The sequence below is a fragment of the Syngnathoides biaculeatus genome, chromosome 5 (assembly GCF_019802595.1).
Source record: "Syngnathoides biaculeatus isolate LvHL_M chromosome 5, ASM1980259v1, whole genome shotgun sequence".
NCBI classification, from domain to species: Eukaryota; Metazoa; Chordata; class Actinopteri; order Syngnathiformes; family Syngnathidae; genus Syngnathoides; species Syngnathoides biaculeatus.
Genome location: NC_084644.1, coordinates 4,138,807 through 4,160,486, shown reverse-complemented (window position 1 = coordinate 4,160,486; position 21,680 = coordinate 4,138,807). Strand labels below are relative to the sequence as shown.

Sequence of the window (21,680 nt, the reverse complement as noted above, 5' to 3'; positions counted from 1 at the left end):
AGTGCCCGGAGGAAACCCACGCAGGCATGGGGAGAACGTGCAAACTGGATCGAACCCGGGTCCTCAGAACTGTGAGGCCAACGCTTCACCAGCTGACCACCGTGCCGCCATAAATACACAAGTACTTATGTGTAAATACAAACAGATTGCAATAAACCACAGCTGATCAGACTTACCTTTGAAATGCACCTTTTTATGAAAAATGTACTTGATAGAGCATGTTGAATTCAACCTAAACCAAATATGAGTTGACAAAACGTGACAGTGTTCCAACCCGCACCCACAATCGTGAATTCATCTCCTTGCCCAGGTCAAATTAGACGGTTTTGAACAGGAAGGAAGAAGTCTGATGGCGATCCAACAGTGGCCGACTGTATAGAACTGTGGGACATTGTATGTCCTCCGCTCCATAGAAGCTTACATAAGCCTCCGCACCCCCCCCCCCCCACCCCCACCCCCCGAGACCAATAACACCCACTTAAAAAAATTTCATACCGTTGAATGGAATCGATGGGCCGACGAGTGAAATGTCGCGCAGATCGGCAAATTGCAACGCTTCTTTTCAATGATGTTACCTTTTGCAAAAATGTGCGCACATAATATAATTAGCGCACACTTTAAGTGTGGTAATTGAAAGGGGAACCTGTACGAGACCTGGCGGAACATAATTTGCCTTTACAAACAGTTAATGTAGTATCCAAAAATATTTGTAATGGGAAATACTGCATATGATGCACATTTCGCAATGAAATTTGCTAGTGTCTCATATGTAGTCTCTCACAAAAACTTGCTAGCAGCATATTTACTTATTTCCCGGGAATATCCGCATAATATAAACAGCAGTTCTCTGCAGAAATGCATGATCTTATACCCCTATCAGACTTCAATACCAATAAATGTATTTCTCTCCCCCAGATGAGGATTGGGAGGCGAAGGCACTTACCTGATTGAAGGTTTTTTTTTTTTTTTTTATCTTATCTTTCTTTGCCTCCCTCCATTGGAAATGGGAAATGGTACACAGACTTGCAGGGTGGGAGGTGAGCAGAAGAAAAAAGGTGGCAAGGGATAAAGTTCGCTCCTACTTAAGGGACCCCCGCACCCCCTCTCCCCACCAACTCCACCCCCCCCCCCCAGTGGTCCTGGTCACTCCGCCACCACCCAAAATATTTGAACTAGACGAAAAAAAAGGGTATATTTCCATTGACTTTCGATTTTTTTGGGTTCGACATGAGTCTTGCATTGTTGAATTGTCAACCGAGATCACCCAGTTGAGCGCAATTCAGAACTTTGTTATTCATGTTCAAGACAATTTTGTCATTTAGGGCTGCACGGTGGGGTGTTCTCAAGTCCGGGGTTCTAATCCCGGCCCCGCCCGTGTGGAGTTTGCATGTTCTCCTCGTGGCTGTCTGCGTGGGTTTTCTCTGGGCTCTCTGGTTTCCTCCCACATCCCAAAAACATCATGCATTCATCGGAGACTCTAAATTGCCCCAAGGTGTTAATTGTGAATGCGAGTGTTATCTGTCTCAATGTGCCCTGCGATTGGCTGGCAGCCAGTTCAGGGTGTACGCCGCCTCCTGCCTGATGATAGCTGTGCTAGGCTCCAGCACTCCCACAACCCTTGTGAGGATAAGCGACTAAGAAGATGGATAGATTGATGTATTACTGCATGCATGTAGCACGGGATGGCTCACACACACACACACACACGTAAACACACAGTGATGGAATGAATGTGAGAATGGTGATTCAGCTGCAATCCACGACATAACACTGCAGGTATTCAGCGGGCGCTCTGGGGGACAGGAACCTCTCGCTATATGAATTGGCCGTCTGTTGCCGTTAATGAGATGTAACTACGCCACAGTTATGTAAGAGACCAAAGATCCAGCACGTTTTAAGGAATGCTCTGTGGAGGCTCTCCGTTCCGGACCAAAATGGCCACCCACCAGCGCTCCTTTCCTAAACCACATGAAGACAAGTCAGCGCGGACTTTGCGAGCGAGCGAGCGGGCGGGCACGAGTGACATTTTGCAGAGGCGCGACGCTTCCAACCGCTGCAGCACGCACGCATATGCCTATTAATAAAACAAACAGTTGCGATCACGGAGCACATTCAAAGGATTCTGGTCTCATTTTGTGTTTATTTTTCATTAAAAAAAAAAATCAATAAAGTAATATTCTTTAGCGTGTTACAATGCAAAGATCATACACAACTAGACTCAAACTTAAAAAAAAAAAAAGTTTCCCAAGTTCTCCGAATATCAGTATGAAGCATAACGGAACACTGCTACACAAATAATGAATAAAAATGAAAAATACTGTAAATCCATCTAATTTCTGCAGCGCTTGCTGTCATTGGGGTCAGGGGTCTGATGGCCCCCCTCGCGGCTGACTTTGGGCGACGGTAACTGGTCGCAAGCCAGTCGCAGGGCACGTGAAAACGACCTACTGGAAATGCTCACTTATCAAGAATTTCAAGTTTTCTTCATCTATTTAATAATTGCCAATTGCAGCACTCCGCTCGGCAGTCTCCACCCTCGTCCCCCCGTCCCACGTCTGACCCCGGCCTGCCCCTCGGGCGAGGCCCGACCTTAATCAACGATACGCCGCACCTGACAAAACACGAGCAGCTCTGTGAAAACACGTCACGCCGGCGTCTTGAGCGTATTTGCCGCGTCGTCTGATGTTGCTGAATGTACGCGTGCAATCGCGTTATTGACACTACAACTCTTGTGGTGAACCAACGATTAGGCGGAATATAAATCCACGTTTTGTGTTCACACCGTCAACATTTATTGAGAGCGGTCGTTGTTTTTATGTTATCTAAATATACATACGCCGTAGGCCCGAAGTGGGGAAAATACACTTCATTCTTTGTTATTGAGTCTAACGAGAATCAATGTGTAAAATTCTTTTCATTTGGGATCATTTGGGTTCAGAGTTGCAAAATAATTTTAAATAATGCAGGTAGAGATTCCAGGTACACCAGGTTGGATAAGAAAGAACGAGAAAAGGATCTCTACAGGAAGGGCAGACAGAGGGATAGAGATGGGAACGATGTGCAGCAAGTAAAGGTGATCAAGGATAGCGATGGAAATATGTTGACTGGTGCCAAACGTGAGCTGATTAGATGGAAAGAGTACTTTGAGAAGTTAATGAATGAGGGTAGAGTCGAAGAGGCAAGCGTGAATGACCAGAAAGTGGTAATGACTAGTAAGGGGGAAGTTAGAAAGGCACTGAACGGGATGAAAAATGGAAAGACAGTCGGTCCTGATGACATAGCAGTGGAGGTATGGAAGCAATTTGGAGAGGCGCCTGTGGAGTTTTTGACCTACTTATTCAATAGAATACTTGCGGGAGAGAAAATGACAAAGAATGGAGGAAAAGTGTACTGGTTGCCATTTTTAAGAACAACGGTGATGTCAGAGTTGTGGGAATTATAGAGGAATAAAGATGATGAGGCGCACAATGAAGTTATGGGAAAGAGTAGTGGAGGCGAGACTCAGGACAGAAGTAAGTATCTGCGAACAACAATATGGTTTCATGCCAAGAAAGAGTACCGCAGATGCATTATTTGCCTGTGGAACAGTACAGAGAAGGTAAGAAGGAGCTACATTGTGTCTTTGTAGACCGAGAGAAAGCTTGTGACAGAGTACCAAGAGAGGAACTGCGTGGTACTGCATGCACAAGTCTGGTGTGGCGGAGAAACGATTCCAAGCAGGGTGGAACAGTTGGCGGAAGGTGTCTGGTGTTCCATGTGACAGAAGAGTCTCCGCTATGATGAAGGGCAAAGTCTATAAAACAGTGACGAGGCCGGCCATGATGTACGGATTAGAGACGGTGGCACTGAAGAAACAACAGGAAGCAGAACAGGATGTGGCAGAAATGAAGATTTTGAGGTTCTCGCTTGGGAGTGAGCAAGTTGGATAGGATTAGAAATGAGCTCATTAGAGGGATGGCCAAACTTGGAGGTTTTGGAGAGAGCAGACTTGGATGGTTTGGACATGTTCAGAGGCGAGACAGTGAGTATGTTGGTAGAAGGGTGCTGAGGATGGAGCTGCCAGGCAAAAGAGCGAGAGAGAGGAAGACCAAAGAAAAGGTTGATGGATGCTGTGAGGGCAGAGAAAGACGCACGAGATAGGCTTGGATGGAAAAAGATGACACGCTGTGGTGACCCCGAACAGGACAAGCTGAAAGGAAAAGAAGAAGAAGGTAGAGATTCCATGTAGGGTTTTGTGCATATTCAAGTGAGCGTCAACTCATTAATGGCCGCATCAAGAAAACGAAAACAACAAAATAACTCTAAATATGTTTGCTTTATAATTGCATCCACCCATCCATTTTCTTAGCCGCTTATCCTCACTAGGGTCGCGGGGAGTACTGGAGCCCATTCCAGCCGTCAACGGGCAGGAGGCACGCTTTATAATTCCACCGCTGGAATTTGAATTAACAGCAGCTCAGACATGAAATTGCCATCTCACAGTTGAAGCTCTAAAATGGAGCAGTTGCTCCTAAATGTCGTGTATCTTTCTGCAACTTCAGCTGTATGTACCACGCGCCAAGATGGTAGCCAGTGACCCGCTGGCTTCGCAGGTGACTAATGTTTGAGCGTTGGCTCGCACCGCTGGCACGCATCCCCTCCACGTTCGGACGTAATGAAACGGGCCGGCACAGAGCGGCCATTGATGGCTCCGTATTGAAGTGATGCTCAAGTCCTCCCATGTTGCTTACATTGGACCGGGCCTCTGAGATTAGAAAAATATCAAACACATAAGCCCTCGCTTGTTCCTCTCTCCTCTTGCTCTTTCTCTCTCGGTTTTTTCAGGGTAAATTTAACCCTTTCACCGCATTAATTTTAAAAGCCGAGACGTGTTTTGGACCACAACGGGTTAAAGGCTACAAATTTGCTGGCAGTTTACAACACCGGAGGGCGGGGCAAGTGACTGACATTTGATGTGTTGGAAATTCCTCCTTTTGTAGAATAGTTAAAGAGGCAATCTCTGTTTTAAATACAAAGCGATATCTGAACGATATCAACGACAAAAAGAGAGCGGAAGGAGGCGGTCGTCATGTCTTTGCAAGCCCCCCCCCACACTCTGTCTGAAGCCCAAACTAAAAAAAAACAAAAAAACAAAAACAATAATAATAATAAAATAAAATGCAGCTTTTAAGGAAAGTCCTCCAGTAAATTTCCATAACCAAAAGATTCTCACCAATTACCCTGCCGGCTGTTGCCTCTGAGAAGACACGACAGAGTTATGGAACAATACAAAACGATGCGTTAAACCTTGAGTTAAATCATTTTTTTTGTTTTAGTTCGCAGACGTTAGGAGGAGGAGGCCGTCTCCGACTTTAAGGGCAAATGTGCGGAGCACAGAGAAGCCTCTCAGCTTCTTTATGGCAAGGAGAGGGGGAAAGAAAACACTTTCAAATAAATATATCCAGCTGGAACGTGAAATCAAAACCAGTTCGCCCGACGCGGCCACGCTATTTGAACGGAGATGACAGGGAATTTATATGATTTTGTAAAATAGAGATATCCTGGGCAACATTCAGCTGTGCAATTTTCTTGGTGACAGCTTTTTACAAAATCTTTTCAACTTTTTTTTCTACAATAAAATGAGAGTAATGCAATTTATTAGCAAGCTAATCAGCTGCATTCTTTGCTAGTGACTATTTTACCTTAAAAGACACATGAATAGTACTACCGCTTACCGTATTATAATATAATATACCGTAATTTCCGGCCGACCAGCCGAGACTTTTTTCACACGCTTTCAACCCTGCGGTTTATGCTGTGATGCGGCGCTAGCGTTAGCGCGGCACTAGCGTTAGCGCAGCACTAGGGTTAGCACGGCACTAGGGTTAGCGCACCTAGTTATAAGCCACGGTACACAGAGATTATGTAGTTTAATGCTAGCACTGGGCTAACGCTAGCCCCGCACTAACGCTAGCGTTAAACTCTTTCTGTGTACGAGGCTTATAACCAGGTGTGCTCTGTAGGCCGGGAATTACGGTACATTAGCAAAAAAGTACAGATATGTGGGCGTACTTCTACTACTACTACTACTTCTTTATTATTGAGGAAAAACAAGACAACCGATAAAAATGAGCGAATTATTTAAACGCAGGTTAATATGACAAAAGGCTTTGTAAATTATACTTTGGGCCTACTTTTATGCCTTTGTTATAACAATAGTTGAAGTACTGTATTTTTGGATTTGGATTGTCGGCAAGCGGTCACCCAATCGAAAACAGGAGTCCTACTTAAATTCAACTTGATATAATGGAGAGAAGAAAAAAAACGTTGTGAATGATTTGTGAGCATTACAACAATAACTCATTATCAACGATGTTACGAAATGTTTTGAATGGTCTTATCGCATGTGTGTCAATCTTGTTGGTGCGGGGTCAAGTCATCAAGTAGTTTGAATTCCATTATCTTATCTTGTACCACATTATCTTCATTTATTATGTCTCCCGCTTTGCCGTTTTGTCAACAAATTTTCACATGTCCTGACATCAGCAAGTTCGGCTCTTTAATTCATTTCATGCGGGATATTATGGCTCTTAACAATCAGATTTAAAATTAATACTTTTTTGGGGGGTGTACCCATTTGCTGAAGCAACTTTAAAAAAAAAAAAAAAGTCAAATTACTGATGAAATCCCATTTTAAGCAACTTTCCTCCAATTCATTTTGGCGCGCGTTACTTCACGAAAACCACTTTTGGTCCTACATTTTGAAGGCTCCTTTCGCATAGAGTGGCAGATTTTTGAGCCTTTTGGAAGTAACAACTCAACTCTGAATTTACGAACACACAAGCTACATTTGGCCGCCGGCGTCTGTTTTCATTTGCCCGATGCCGAAGGGGATTCGCTCCAACTCCGTATGAGCCCGCTTGCATTGTTTACATTGCAGATGAATGGGGCTTTTGCTAGCACCACTTGAAACCCCCCCCCCCCAGGTCGTCAATTTCGGCCACAAACCCACCAATGAGGTCTGCGATGTCAGTGATGGCCATTGCTGTCAAATTCTAAGATGAACATTAGCATAATAGTGTTTAGTCTGACATTTGATCTATTTTTTATTTTTTAATCTCATCATATTATCCATCACTATAAATTGCCTCTGAGGTGTGATTGTGAGCGCAGCTGTTTGTCTCGATCTGCCCTGCGATTGGATGTAAACCAGTTCAGGGTGTACTTCGCCTCGTGCTCGTTGACAGCTGGGATAGGCTCCAGCACTCCCCGCGACCCTTTTGAGCATAAGCGGCAAAGAAGTTGGCTGGACGGATAATTTTCCATGGAGTACCTGACACTGAATTTTATCCATCAAGTCATCAACTGTCTTCTCATCTCAGTTATCAGTTATAAATAATCACTAAGTCAATTGACAAACATGTAGATTCCATCCCTCCATCCATTTTTTTTGCCGCTTATCTTCACGAGGGTCACAGGGAGTGCTGGAGCCAATCCCGGCTGTCAACGGGCAGGAAGCGGGGTACACCCTGAATTGGTTGCCAGCCAATCGCAGGGCACATAGAGACAAACAGCTGCACTCACAATCACACCTACGGGCAATTTAGAGTGTCCAATTATTATATTATAATAATTTACCTGTCCATCCATTTTCTTTGCCGCTTATCCTCACAAGGGTCGCGGGGAGTGCTGGAGCCTATCCCAGCTGTCAACGGGAAGGAGACAGGGTACACCCTGAATTGGTTGCCAGCCAATCGCAGGGCACATAGAGACAAACAGCTGCACTCACGATCACACCTAGGGGCAATTTAGAGTGTCCAATGTTTTTGGGATGTGGGAGGAAACCGGACTGCCCGGAGAAAACCCACGCAGGCACTGGGAATTCATGCAAACTCCACACAGGCGTGGCCGGGATCGAACCTGGGACCTCAGAACTGCGAGGCCAACACTTTTAACAGCTGAGCTCACGGTGCCGCCACATGCAGATTCCATTCATGCGATACGTTTATGATTTCGGCATTTGAAAGCATTGTTTCTCTAGGAAAAAATTTTAATTGGGTGTTAAACCCCCCCCCCCCATTCCTAATCAATATCACGGTGGTGGATTTTAATCGCTACTCATTTAGTTACCATGGAAGAGTGGACAAAGTCACTAACTGTTGTGCGTTGGGCTCCCACGGTGATGTTCGCAGATTACAACGAGGTCTGCAAATCAAATCATCATCAGACTTGTTTCTTTTTTGTTGGTGTTTTAATATGATTTATTGATTTTACATAGGGCAGCATCAGTGTCAGACACACAAATGCCTTCTTAAAATCACTGAGCTGAGATCTCCGACCTCACAGAAACCGAAAAGAGAGATGCTGACAAGCGCTTTGAACAATTTGGAATACTCTACTGACATTTCAGTCCACTGTTATGACAAAAAAAAAAGAAAAAATTTGTCTAACGCAGAGAGTATTTCTGTAACACCGTCCATCTTTTGGCTATTATCTTTGCAAGGTTTTCCAGACAACATATTAGTTGGCCCTCCTGCACAATAATGTCATGATGACCCCCCCCCCCCCCACTAAAAATGAGTCTTATTAGCACAAAATTGTTACAGTTATTTTATATATTTGGGAGTTTTTCAAGACGTATTTATTCAACTGCACATGGAGATATTCATTTGTTTATCCACATTCAGCGCCTTATCTGCTCCGCTCCCCAACCTTGACCTTGATCTCATGCTCATACCCGACATCTATGATGTCACCGCGCTGGTTGGACCAGAACCCACTGATGTTTATATAAAAAAAAAAGAGACCGGATAGCTCATTGTGAACCCAAGCTGAAGTCGCTGAAAGCGGATATCCGCCATCTTGATACTCCCAAAACAAGCATGCCGACCTGTGCGTTAATCGCCAGTTTCGTGGCTGTGAGAAAAAAAATTCCACAGGTAAATTAGAAATATTTGCTTTGACACTGTTAAAGTTTGTTTGTAAATGTTTTTTTTTTCTCATTTTCTGATGAGCTTAATTCACTTGAACAGAGTTTTGTTTATGGTTGTTGTTCACTGTTCACTCTCTGCTTCCCCTTTATAGGCCGACAATGTCAATATTTTCCCAAACTTCTTCAGTGGATAAGCAAGAAAAAACATTTTGTGTTAAATTTTCGATGAATTTCATAATACATGACTCAGCAAATTGAATTACATTTTCAAATGCGAGGAAACAAGTTCACATTTTCTGTCTGAAATAGGACGGCGCAGAGACAACACATGAACAATGCGATTAGGATGTATTTTCCCATTATTTCCAAAAGTTTTTCTAACTGATTGACTTGAAGTTTAATGTTTTTATGACAAAAAAAATGCTTAGTTTTTTGCTATGTTACGATGCTAGCGCTAGACAGAGTATTTTGGGAAAGTTTAACGTCACGGAACTCGGGCACTAGGTAATATGCAAGGTTTCTTGCTAGTCGTGGTGTTATGTCTTTCCTTTGCACTACGCCTTTTTTGGCTTACCAAGTCGAATTAAAAATTCTTCATGTTACCAGAACTGAAAAATTGCCAAGCACACGTGACCAGTTTTAATTCTATATGCCAAATTTTGAGGAAAAACCCCGCCATAATCCAACCTGTAAATCATGTCCTCCACACGTTTTTGGGAGTACTAAGATGGCGGAAAACTGTCTTCAACCGCTAGACACCGCTAAATATGTATGCGCTATCCATTTTTTTTTTTTTTTAAATCAGTGGGAGAACCCGACCAGACGATGGGGATGGAACCATATCAGTCGCTGCATATCGGTCGTCTTTGATTGAGCGACCCAATCAGAGCGTTGCAAGCCTGCTGATAGGCGGAAGTGGGTCAGCGTCGTTGCAATCACAGTTCTGAGTTTCCAATGTTAAACTTTCATTGTTTTCTGCAGTTTTGGATGGATCGGCACTGCACTTCCAGAAGATGGCGCTGTGGAGGAAAGAGTACAAGTATGTTGTTCCATCCCAATACTCTATAAAGTAATTTTCACACTTAAAGTGGGAGCTCTGTTGCATATCCATTGTTTTGGGATTTCTGACAATTACACGTTAAAATTGCAACTTTATTCCCATAACATTAAAACTAACGATTTTCCCCCTGTTGCAATGTGACCCTTAATACAAACAAAATGGAAAAGATGGGCTTGCCGAGAAAAATAACCCAAACAATGACGTTGTTAGTCTTTTTTTTTACGGCCTCGCTCGGTTTTGTGAGCCTCATCATGAATTTTTATTATAACTCGGGGCGATTATCTGCTATCTGGTATCTATCCCTTGGAAGAAAAATTGAAAAGTAAGAAAAGTATCAGGTGTCTAAAAGAGGACTTTACTTATCCCGATAATTAGCCAAGCGACTGCAAGAAGGTGGCTGTACCTCATTGATTTCTTTTTTTTTTTTTTTTTTGCGGCATCTCGTAGGGTAACCATTGGCAACAATATTACCCCCACATCCAGTCGATAACAAGGAAGGAAGTATGAGTAAAAATATGCAATACCAGAAATTTATAAATTCTACCGTAGGGATACGGCATATCTTTGGATTTTTGTCGTCATATTTTGCTTGTATCAAAGAAAAGATAGATAGATAGATAGATAGATAGATAGATAGATAGATAGATAGATAGATAGATAGATAGATAGATAGATAGTGTTGAGTAAAAAATGAAAATTAGTTGAATTATGAGCAAGTTAAGATTTATTTCCAATGTAAATGTGTTGCCTTGGTGGGAATGTTGCCCCTACCAACATGGCCGCCATATAGGCACGTCACTTATGCCTGCTACTACACGTGGCCATTGAGTGATGGGTTGCTGGCCTCTGACCTAAGAATTACACCTTCTTCATTTTTTATTTAACTGTCATTTTCCGGTGCCCGACATTATTTTGATGCTTTTTGTATGTTTATATCTTCTGTTGCCTTTACTTTTGTCCTTTTCGGACAATAACCCAGAAAAATAACCATAACCATAATAACATTTTATTGTTGTCACCTGAGTGGAGAAAAGCCATGAGGGTTTCCAAAATCATAATCAGACGTACATTGCTCAAACCCTCACTCAAAAAACACTGAAGAGCCAAATTGTATTATAAGTCATACAGCACGGATAAGAAACACCTAATAAAAGTTTTACGACGTACAGTACTTTAGCATTGATCTATGTTGCAGCTATTATACATCATGTGATAATTTATGAAGAGCTTGTGTCCAAAACAAGATTAAAGTCATATTTTGTGTCAGGATGATAAACTTTAAAAAAAAAAAAACATATGCACACTGAGACAAGTATTCGTTTTATTAGGATATGAATTATATTTATCAAATTTGAAATTGTATTCGGCCTCATTCAAACAATGTAAGACAAACGAAATAGTTAGCATGAAGTGTGCACCCAATTGTCCGCATCCTGAGGCAAATAGATGCGCCAGTCCCGAAAGAAAATGAAATGATCTTCATCATTCTGAATTACAATTCCTCGTGCAGAATCGACGTGTTTGAGTGGGAGTCTGGGGCCTGACGTCCATCCACAACTCTTGGATGTGCGGTACAAGAATTGCGTTTGGACAATCAGCACCAGACTCCCGGTCACACAGAAAAAGCAGCGTTTCGCCCCCACACCGGATACTACAGTGCTATAGCAATTTTTTTTTACAAATACACGGCAAATTTATCGACAAAAAAACAATAAATTGCGCACACGGTTCAAAGATTTCGTTCAAAAGCAGTTCAAAGTTTCCGCTTGGGAAAAAAAAAAGTGAATTGTTAGAGAACCAAGGTGGTTTGTACAAGGTCCAGTCTAACTAAATACTTACAACATGCACCCTCAGTCACGCATTTTCACGATAGTCCAAGTTATGACTACTGCGTCCGTCAACCCGTAAAACTCTACGGCGCGTCCACGGCCGCGTGCATCCGACCTCGAGCGCCGCCTGCTCCGTTTTGGCTCCAGGTTCCGCCGCTTCCCCTCCATCCATCTCATTTCATGCAGGAGCGGGGTTACCTAAGAGACTGGGCCTCAAAGGAGAAAATCTCCTTTTCTACAATTAGCTGTGAAAGTGACAGAAGGAAAAAGAAGAGGGGGGGGGGTGCGTGGCGATGGGTGAGGTTGGGGGGGGGGTGTCAGAGAAGAAAAGAATCACACCAGTGCGCATGACAGGTACCGAGATGTGAAGTAGTCGACTCGAGTTTTTCCAGTTTTGACATTTTACAAGGGGAAAAAAAAAATCCTGTTATCAAAACGATCAAAATCAGCACGTTCAATAATGATCTGTTTTATTGTGTCACGTTATAAATTGACCTCCGGAGTGATATTTGATTCATGGATTGTCTTTTTCATAAACCCATTCATTAAAACCTCCAATAGCTACAATCTATTAATTCAATAAAGATTCTCAATTTTGACATATGTAAGGGAACTATTCATTCCACAGTGTGTGTGTTATTATAGTTAGTTACATAGTTCTATTTGTAATATTTAGTATTTCCTGTTGCAGAACATACAAGGCCTAAAACATAACAAAGTGCAATTCTTTTCGGCCATTAATATCAATCAAAACTGGTGATTACTATCTTTTGCGGTGGATGATTTGATGTCCCTTTTCATCCGGACCGAATGTTCCGGCCGTTACGTGGCATCGGGCCCGAACTCGGCGGCATTACGCGATGCCCGTCGCCGTCATCCCCAAAGACGCGGAGGGAGCGCCCGCTCGGTTGCCGTGGGGAACCGGACACAAAAGGGTGTGGCGTGGGAATGCCCCCCGGAGGTCAGGAGTGAGGCCCAGGAGGTCGAAGGTCAGGGCCAGCTGGACAGCGCACAAGAGGAGCGGAGGGTGAGAAAAGACGACCGGGGCGGCGCGGGGTGGAGACGGCCCGCAAACGGACGGCGCGGGGGCGATCGAGACGTTAACGTGGAACTGATGGGAGGCTCGCCGGCGGCGGCGAAGCGAAGGGACGACGTGCTCGAGCTAATCGACGGCTGACAAGAGGCTCATCAGCCGGGCAAAATCAGAATCAGCGTTAATATAAATTACTAATACCAAGACAGAGTGGACCAGCAGGATGTGAGTGAGTGTCTTAATAATAATAATGGCTTCGCTGATCAAGAAGCATATCAAGGTCCTGGCGTGGCCTAGCCGGTCTCCAGACCTAAACCCGATAGAGAATCTTTGGAGGGAGCTGAAACTCCGTGTTTCTCAGCGACAGCCCCGAAATCTGTCCGATCTAGAGAAGATTTGTGTGGAGGAGTGGGCCAAAATCCCTCGTTCAGTGTGTGCAAACCTGGTGAACAACTACAGGAAACGTTTGACCTCTGTAATTGCAAACAAAGGCCACTGTACCAAATATTAACGTTGGTTTTCTCAGGTGTTCAAATACTTATTTGCAGCTGTATCACACAAATAAATCATTAAAAAAATCATACCCTGTGATTTCTGGATTTTTCTTTTTAGATGTTCTCTACCACAGTGGACATGCACCTACCATGAAAATTTCTGACCCCTCCATGATTTTCGAAGTGGGAGAACTTGCAATCTAGCAGGGTGTTCAAATACTTAATTTCTTCCCTGTAATTGCCAGGGGAGGAAAAACTCTTCAAATGCCTGCTACCTTTGACTTTTTGTCGTGAAAAATGGATTGCACGGGTGCAAAGGATGAGAGCTTCGTGGGTTCCAAATGACAGGTAGGCGTGTATAGCACTACTAGTAAGTTTCTTTCGGCTTGTCCCTTTCCGGGTCGCCACAGCGTGTCATCTCAAATGAACGCACATATATGTTTGGCACAATTTTTATGCCGGATGTCCTTCCTGACGCAACCCTTCTCAGGGAGTGGAGGCCCCAGTGGGATACGAACCCACAACCCCTGGTTTACCAAACCAGTGCTATAACCACTGAGCTCCGGGGCCTCACTAAAAAAAGAAAAACTATAGTTGAGGGTGGGGGACGTAATACTCTCAGAACATAAAAAAATCCGCGTACGTATGCTAAATGTGTCGATGTGCACGTCGGCGCCGCGTCTGCCGAGCACGGCTTTGGCTGGGGTGGCTCATACATACTGCCTGGGAGTCTGTTGTTAGTTAGAAGTGATCCGCATATCATCTAAATATGGCTCGAAACGATAGGGTATTACTTCCCCGATCACTTGACTCGATTGTCTCCGTGGCGAATGACTTCGGCCCGGCTGGCTCATACATACTATCTGCAAGTCTATTGTTAGTTAGAAGTGATCCGCATATCCTCTAAATATGGAAACGATAGGGTAATATTTCCCCGGTCACTTCATTCGCTTGTGAGATGTTCCCTTCTTCGAAAAGAGCTTCCGTGTCCCATAGCGGGTGGCGCGGCGTGTTTTCCATGGCGAATGTCCTGGTGTGATGTCATGAACAGACGTTGCAGGCAATATGCCTGCCACTTGGATGTCGAATGAGACTTCCGCAACTTTGCGCATGGATGACGCGCTTTCTGCTCATATTGAGTGAATAATGTTATATGTATTTTTCATTACAATATCTATCTTACAATGTATATTCGGATGTCAGCGGGGCTTTAAGTGCTCATTATTTAGAAAGCGGATGAACTTATTCGCCAACCTTCATAAACATCCAAATACAAAAGTTATCTTTTGACATTTTCAATTTTCAGAGTCTTGAAATATTTCTAGAAGAGGTATTCATTTTAGTAAAAGTATATTCTGCACATTGCAAAGGTGCAACTGCTTATAGATCTTGTGCAACTTTTACACGATGTTTTATAGTCATTTTAATGTACATCAATGAATCAGCCACCATTTTGTTCATTTATTGTTTTTGATTGTGATTTATTGGTTATTTCCTTATTCACACTCGAATGGTCAGCAGCTTAGAACATCATGAACTTTTTCTCACGGTTATAGCTGGTCGCCGCACACCTCGGCGCTGCGGACAAGGTCAGTATGGGGAAAGGGGGGGGGGGGCAGCGGGCCTTCTGCACGGGGTCCAGGGTGGCCCCAAAAAGAGTTTCTCGCAGCCCAAACGGCAGAGGTCAACATGCAAATATTAACACCCCCCCCTGAGTGAAAGCGGCCGATCAATGTTCTCACGTCACTCTCCCGTCTGCTCATGAATGCGCTGGCCCCGCGCGCTGCCGTGTTTTTCATATTTAATGACATTCGCAGCGAACAATGGAGGAGGCGGTCCTGGGTTTTCCTCTCACACGAGTGCGCTTGAGGGGTGGGGGTGGGGGGGTAGTACAGAGACGAAACCTGTGAATATCGCAAAGGGAAAGTAGCGCAACCAGCTCACGCGTCTCGCTAAACCTTCCTTATCCGGCGCAGTCCTGGCAGATAAAGTTCAGTCGCTGCGTCTCAGGCAAGCCCACCCATTGCTGCCCCCCTGTGGTCACCACGGCACCAGCTAGTCCGCATTCAGACACGCGCTCTGATGACGGCCCTTGGCCAGGCGCCCAGTTCTGGTAACAGTCGGCGGACGCACCGCTCCAGAACCAAAGGTCAAAGTTGCAAGCGTAGCGCAGCCCGAGCCAAATGCGGGACGATGTGGCGTTCCGAGCCATCTGGGCCACTCGATCCTGAATGCTTCGCCCTGTGACGTGGACCAGGTCCTTGTGGTGCTCCCTGCAGTAACGCAAGGCCTGCAGCCAAGTCACGTCTTCACGAATTAGGATCAGCTGTCCTGGGGGAGGGGAGAGAAAAAAATCTCAATCAATTAGTGTGTAAATGTTAGTACACGAAGTTCTGTTCCACTATCAGTTTCCTGTTTGTTTTTGACAGAGATGCCTTACTTCCCCCGTCCACTAGATGGCAAAATACCTGATAACAACTATTTCCACTCACTTTTCTCCTCACTTGAGCTTTTTTTTTTTTTTAACTTCAGAAATATTTCAACTCATGAAGGCACTGTCAAAAGTGCAGCTAAATTATTTCATATTCACTGTATGGTATTTCCAAGTGTTGTAAATGTAATTTTTTGATTAATTGTTCTAAAGTGGGGCGGCACGGTGGCTCAGCTGGAAAGCGTTGGCCGGACAGTTCTGAGGTCCTGGGTTCAATCCCGAACCCGCCCTGTGTGAAGTTTGCATGTTCTTTGCGTGCCTGTGTGGGTTTTCTCCAGGTGCTCCGGTTTCCTCCCACATCTCCAAAACATGCAACATTAATCGGACACTCTAAATTGCCCCAAGGTGGGATTGTGAGTGCGGCTGTTTGTCTCCGTGTGCCCTGCGATTGGCTGGCAACCAGTTCAGCCCGTGCCCCGCCTACTGCCCGTTGACAGCTGGGATAGGCTGCAGCGCTCCCTTGTGAGGATAAGCGGCTAAGAAAATAGATGGGTGGATTGTGTTTCTCACTCATCGAGTGTACCTGAAGTCGAAGGTGGTCCAGTTTCAGATGATGTTCCGCCGGATGATTGTGTTGTGTTCAGTGTCCCCATCAGCGTCGTAAATGCCGATACGCCACCTGTTGCAGAGAAATGTGACCTTGCTGTGATTCATTTTATTTTTTTAAAACATTGCAATTCAGTGGACTTTGCTTGCTGGAGATGTGGCAAAAGATTTGCGGTCCGCTTTGCGGCCTCTCCTGGTGGCACATTTAGTACCTGTACTTAATTGCTGGGCGGGCGTCGCTGCGGTGGAAGGAAATGCAACCGCCTGTGAAGACGACGCGTTCGAAGGCGTCTTGACGGTCGTCGGCGGCGTCTCTCGTGCGCTCGTCTGACTGGTTGCTGCAACTTTGCGGGCCGCACCAAAGATAACCCAATAGCGACGAGACACGTCAGTTTGTTATACTGTACAGTCGAAGTTGTGTGCGCGGACGCACGTGGGAATAAATTTGAACGCCCTGGAAAACGTCATCAATTTCAGTTGTTTGACTCAAAACGGGGGCAGTTTGCATGTTCTCCCCGTGCCTGCGTGGGTTTTCTCCGGGCACTCCGGTTTCCTGCCACATCCCAAAACATGCAACATGAATTGGATACTCTAAATTGCCCCTAGGTGTGATTGTGAGTGTCTATGTTTGTCTCCATGTGCCCTGCGGTTGGCTGGCAACCAGTTCAGGGTGTACCCCGCCGCCTGCCCGTTGACAGCTGGGATAGGCTTCGGCACGCCCCGCGACCCTCGTGAGGATAAGCGGCAAAGAAAATGGGATGGACGATTCAAAAGGGAATCTCACACACAGTCGTTAAACACATATCCAAGTCTTTATATGTTTTAATTGGTGCCTTTTGTCAAATAAAAGCTGGTCAATCCTGATCGAGATCACACAGTACTATTAATATAAACTCTGCAAGTCATTATGACTTGCAGATGATGTATGAAATGATTGAATTTGATTTTTGTCATGCCTGTTAACAATTAAGCTGCGGCTTCGATGAACAAAACAAATGTTAGCTTATTACAGTCCTTTTTTTTTTTCCTCCCACTATATTCTGCTGCAATGCTTTGCGCTTGTGTAATATTTTCTACTTTCCAAGAGTGTGTTTCCGTGACAACACCCTCTTGTCCGCGGGGACGTTGTCGAGTTTCTGTTTTGAGAAAGTTTGAACTAAGGACTGGGAACTATACTACAAAAAAACAAACAAGAAAGAAAGAAAGAAACAGTAAGCATAAGTAGACGTCTTAAAAGAAAGACTGCGCATATCTGAATACGTTTGTTGGCATGCACAATATGTAAAATGTGAGTTTGGTAAATAATAAGACTGCGCTGGATGCAGTACACACTGGAGGTGTAGCAACTGTACTCATTGTCAGGGAAGTACAAACCATTGTACTGTCCCGTAGTTTTGACTCATGTCATTGGTACTGTAACTTCAAAATAAAGATTTTCATCAGATATCATTTAACGTTATTTATATCGTCAATTTCGAATGTTCCCGGTCGCTGACATTTTGGGAGTCAGATGAGCGGATGTGACGTGTCATGTGCTTGGTTACGTTGCGACACAGTTATTGTCAGCGCTGATTTCTCGGATTTATCCTAGGTGTGATTGTGAGTGAAGAAATAGACGTATTGGTTGATCGGGAAGACGGAGGAATACGTCCATACAGATTTGAAACTGTGACTGGAAATAATTTTTAAAATTCAGATGGTTCTTCGGACGGGAATGACTCGGAATGTGACAAGCGAGCTCTGGTGGCGGGCCGTGAGCTGAGCTTCGGCGGCCCGGGAGGCCGTTAGCCGAGCTTAGACCTTTGATTCCCGACCTTGATTGGGCCAAGGTAAGAAAAGATCTTTTTTTAGTATCACTCGGGAAATACAAACTTTTGGCCACCATCTTGTAGTGTCAAAAGACACCTTCAAACTTTTGGGGCTCTGCGACAGTCGCTTGTGCGTTTTGATGGTCGGGCTAGCAGCCGATGGCGCAGGTTTCACTGCATACATCCAGCAATCCTTTATCCAAGCCGCTTATCCTCACAAGGGTCACAGGACACCCGGAGCATATCCCTGCTAACTTCAGGTTAAGGTGAACTACACCCTGAACTGGTCGCCAGTCAGCCCCAAGGCAGATATCGACATCATCACTGAGCAGGAATCGATCCCATGCTGCCAGCACCAAAGGCAGGCGTGTGTACCACTACACCATCAGTGACTATCACTGCACCCATCCATTTTTTTTGTCGCTTATCCTCACAAGGGTCGCGGGGAGTGCTGGAGCCTACCCCAGCTGTCAACGGGCAGGAGGCGGCGTACAGCCCGGACTGGTCGCCAGACAATCGTAGGGCACATGGAGACAAACAACCGCACTCGCAGTCACACCTAGGGGCAATTTAGAGTGTTCATTTAATGTTGCGTGTTTTCGGGATGTGAGAGGAAACCGGAGTACCCAGAGAAAACCCACACAGGGACAGGGAGAACCCATCGTGTCACTGCATACAGTTTGTTGAAAAATTATGTTCTCGTCTCATTTTTCTTACAAATTGACTGACTCTGGTGGGTGAAATATTGAGCCACCAATGGATCACAACGCGTTCGTTGTCATTTTCAAATATATTTGTCTTCAGGCTCTGGAAACACTGTTGTTATATAAACTACTAGCCCCTACGACACAACTGTAAATGTTTCCAGTTCAAACAAAAAACAGTCTTTCAAGCATTGCACGATATTGCCATGAATTTTTGCGTTTAAAGAGTAGTTGCACTCCAAACTATCAGACAATTATAAATGATATTTAGTTGTGTGTGTTTGTTGGTTGATTGCCAGTTTCTTGTACAGCTCACGCGACGTCGAGTTCTACGTGATGGCGAATAGACGGGTCAACTCACGGCCTTGACAGACAAAGCTGCGTTGGCTGCTACAGTTCAGATCGTTCCACCGGCCACCATCTTTGAATACAGCCGCAACGCAACCCTGACGCTTGCGATAGCTCGGTTGCCGCGGTTTCCAGTAGCGGAACGACGACCGGCTCCCGTCGGACCACCCCCACGGATCTCGGAAGAGGCCGATCCACACGTTTTGAGCCGCGGACACGTTCCGGATTGCCGTGTTCTCTTCTGCTGAGCCGACGCTGACTAGATCCAAAGATAAATCCTCGCAATGCTTTTGGGCGTCCCGCCATGATTTAGCGCCGGCGACAAAAATGGAATCACTTGGAGCGTCGCTGTTGCCTGTGAGATTCTTTTGTTAAGCAGGATTTGTGACGCCGGTCAAACAGTGACTGCAATTAAAGGATTATAAAGTTCCAAGTTTATACTTACTGTGACAAACAAAGCTCCTTTGGGTTTCACACTCACTTTCAAACCATTCTCCCTGCAGATCCATAGCTGCGCATGAATGACGACCCAAACCCTGTGGTTCTCCCGACTTCCAGTTTAAGAAATCCAGTTTTCGATCAGGCCCAGCCCAGTGCCACCTCGATGCGTTTCCCAACTCGAGCCCAATCCACGATCTGACGGCGTCGTCTGGAACCGAAGCCACCAGACGGTTCATATCTGTCAGGTCGTTGATGGAGGCGAGGCCCGCGTGCACCCGTCTGCAGTAGGCCTTCGCTTCTTGGTGGCTCCTCTGGAGCGAGATGTGGTGGAACTCGCAAAACGCCGCTTTAAAGGAGCAGAATTCTGGGGAATGACGGCCCATCGCTTAGGCAACAAGCACTCGTTTATTTTGCATTGTATAATTCCAAATATCATGAAAATGTTTACATATACATTTGTAAACTGGATATAAAAAAAAACCCCAAAAAACCTGAAATGAGCAGGAGATAAAGGGTCGCGGTCCTTTCCATCATGATCAATCCGGATTCAAGAAGAGAACATCGAATCTTGAAAAAAATGGATGTTTGCGGTGAGCACCAGCGCCACAATTGTCGTAAGAATGCCGCTTGTCTTGTTGACGGACTCCTCTTCAAGAACATCTCTTACCAAAGCAGTTTTTCCCGTTTGTCTCTCTTTAGGACCGCACAATGCGGCGGCTACCTGATTGTTGACGTTCACAAGCAATCACCCGGAAACCGATTTAGAACATCGTGAAAATGTTGTGCCGGTCCCGGACGTCACGCGGTGCCACTGCGGACACTCGCAAACAAATATTGTGCACTTCATTTCCGCGAAAAATCAATACGACCCGAGTGGCGACTACCTTGTTTTAGTTGCCCGATGTGGAAGTGGTTATTCCAAACTGCGCTTGAACTTCCCTTCAGACGCTGCTGGATGAGCAGCGTTTCCCACTGCATTTATTCCTCATGCACATCCGAGACCCTTGTGACCCGAAGCTCATGCTCATCATTGAGGATGTATTTTATTTTCCTCCTCTTTCCACATTTCTCGACGGATTCAAACCATTCCAAGCCTTCATCTCCTTCAGGACAGTGACGCCATTCTCGAAATCCCCCAGATTGCTCAATCCAATTGCCAAATGAAGATGGAGTTTACAGGCATTACATTTCATTCAGGCCTTTTTGTAAACTATCTTTCCATACAACTTTTACTGTCATGGTTACTTTACTATGGGTTGTTTTCACTGACGTCACATTTTTTTTTTTTTTTTTTTGCTGAATTACACAACGTGCAGTGTTGTAGCCTGCGGAATGCTCTCCGTTACGGTTTGTGTTTTTGTGTTTGACGAGCGTCTCGGGACTCAAGTACACAGGAGAGGACTTGCTAACCATCAGAGAGCATTCTTCTGACTTTTTTTTCGGACTCTCGCCAATTCGCTGAAGCTTTTTTCACGAGTTGCTAGTCGGCGCACTCTTCAAAGCCTCCCGATCCGGTACACAAGTCCAGCTGCGTAAGCGAGGACGTCGGCTAACGCTTCCGACGAAAGACTTTGGACGTTCTGCGGCTCTGCGCTTCACGGTGACTTGGCTTTGTGGACGATTGCCTGACGCTGCTATCACGCTGCCCGGTCTCAAACTCCAATCGTGCTGATGTATCGCCGAGCTAAGCGAACAAGCTTAATCCCAACTCTTTTCAGGAGGCCAACATTACAGTTAAGATGCTATTTTGTTAGTCACTTGAAAGATTCGAGAATTTTGTGAAATACTGGATTTGTTTATTCTTTTGTCTTTCTGCCATTGTCATCAAATTTCAAAGAAATAATAAACATTTCACTTTGCTTGCGGTCAACTAATATACAGGTTTTACTTTTGGAAAAAAAATTGAATAAATGGAGTTTGCCTTGATATTAGAAAAATAATATCCCACCGCCTTTCATTTTCCGCGTTAGCATACAGGTAAGCGCTCCTCCCTCGTGATTTCCGTCACATAGAGT

The 21,680-nt window shown here is 44.9% G+C and overlaps 1 protein-coding gene and 1 long non-coding RNA gene across 5 annotated transcripts; one reads left to right on the top strand and one right to left on the bottom strand.

The window, feature by feature from the left end:
- The first annotated feature begins 8,850 nt into the window (after window positions 1-8,850).
- Window positions 8,851-19,477, top strand: LOC133500787 (uncharacterized). Of its 4 annotated transcripts, none has more exons than XR_009795034.1 (5): window positions 8,851-8,918; window positions 9,717-9,826; window positions 9,893-9,950; window positions 13,573-13,675; window positions 19,188-19,477. It is a non-coding gene; the product is annotated as an uncharacterized LOC133500787 (long non-coding RNA). The 4 variants fall into 4 exon arrangements; XR_009795035.1 differs by having other exon boundaries at window positions 9,717-9,830; XR_009795032.1 differs by lacking the exons at window positions 8,851-8,918; window positions 9,717-9,826 and having other exon boundaries at window positions 9,866-9,950.
- On the bottom strand, window positions 14,728-21,523 carry LOC133500786 (macrophage mannose receptor 1). Its single transcript, XM_061819917.1, has 4 exons — window positions 19,670-21,523; window positions 16,577-16,708; window positions 16,342-16,437; window positions 14,728-15,658 (listed from the first exon to the last, which is right to left on the bottom strand). Exons 1-4 carry the CDS (start codon window positions 20,046-20,048, stop codon window positions 15,291-15,293), a joined length of 975 nt encoding a protein of 324 aa, XP_061675901.1. The 5' UTR covers window positions 20,049-21,523; the 3' UTR covers window positions 14,728-15,290.
- Window positions 21,524-21,680: the final 157 nt, after the last annotated feature.

What these genes read in the sequence shown, in the direction of transcription:
- LOC133500786 (XM_061819917.1), bottom strand. Translation starts at nt 20,048, where the DNA reads ATGGGCCGTCATTCCCCAGAATTCTGCTCCTTTAAAGCGGCGTTTTGC. An exon ending in AAGGAGCTTTGTTTGTCACA is followed by an intron (nt 16,709 to 19,669) that starts GTAAGTATAAAC and finishes CGGCCCGCAAAG; the next exon opens with TTGCAGCAACCAGTCAGACG. An exon ending in CGCCCAGCAATTAAGTACAG is followed by an intron (nt 16,438 to 16,576) that starts GTACTAAATGTG and finishes TCTCTGCAACAG; the next exon opens with GTGGCGTATCGGCATTTACG.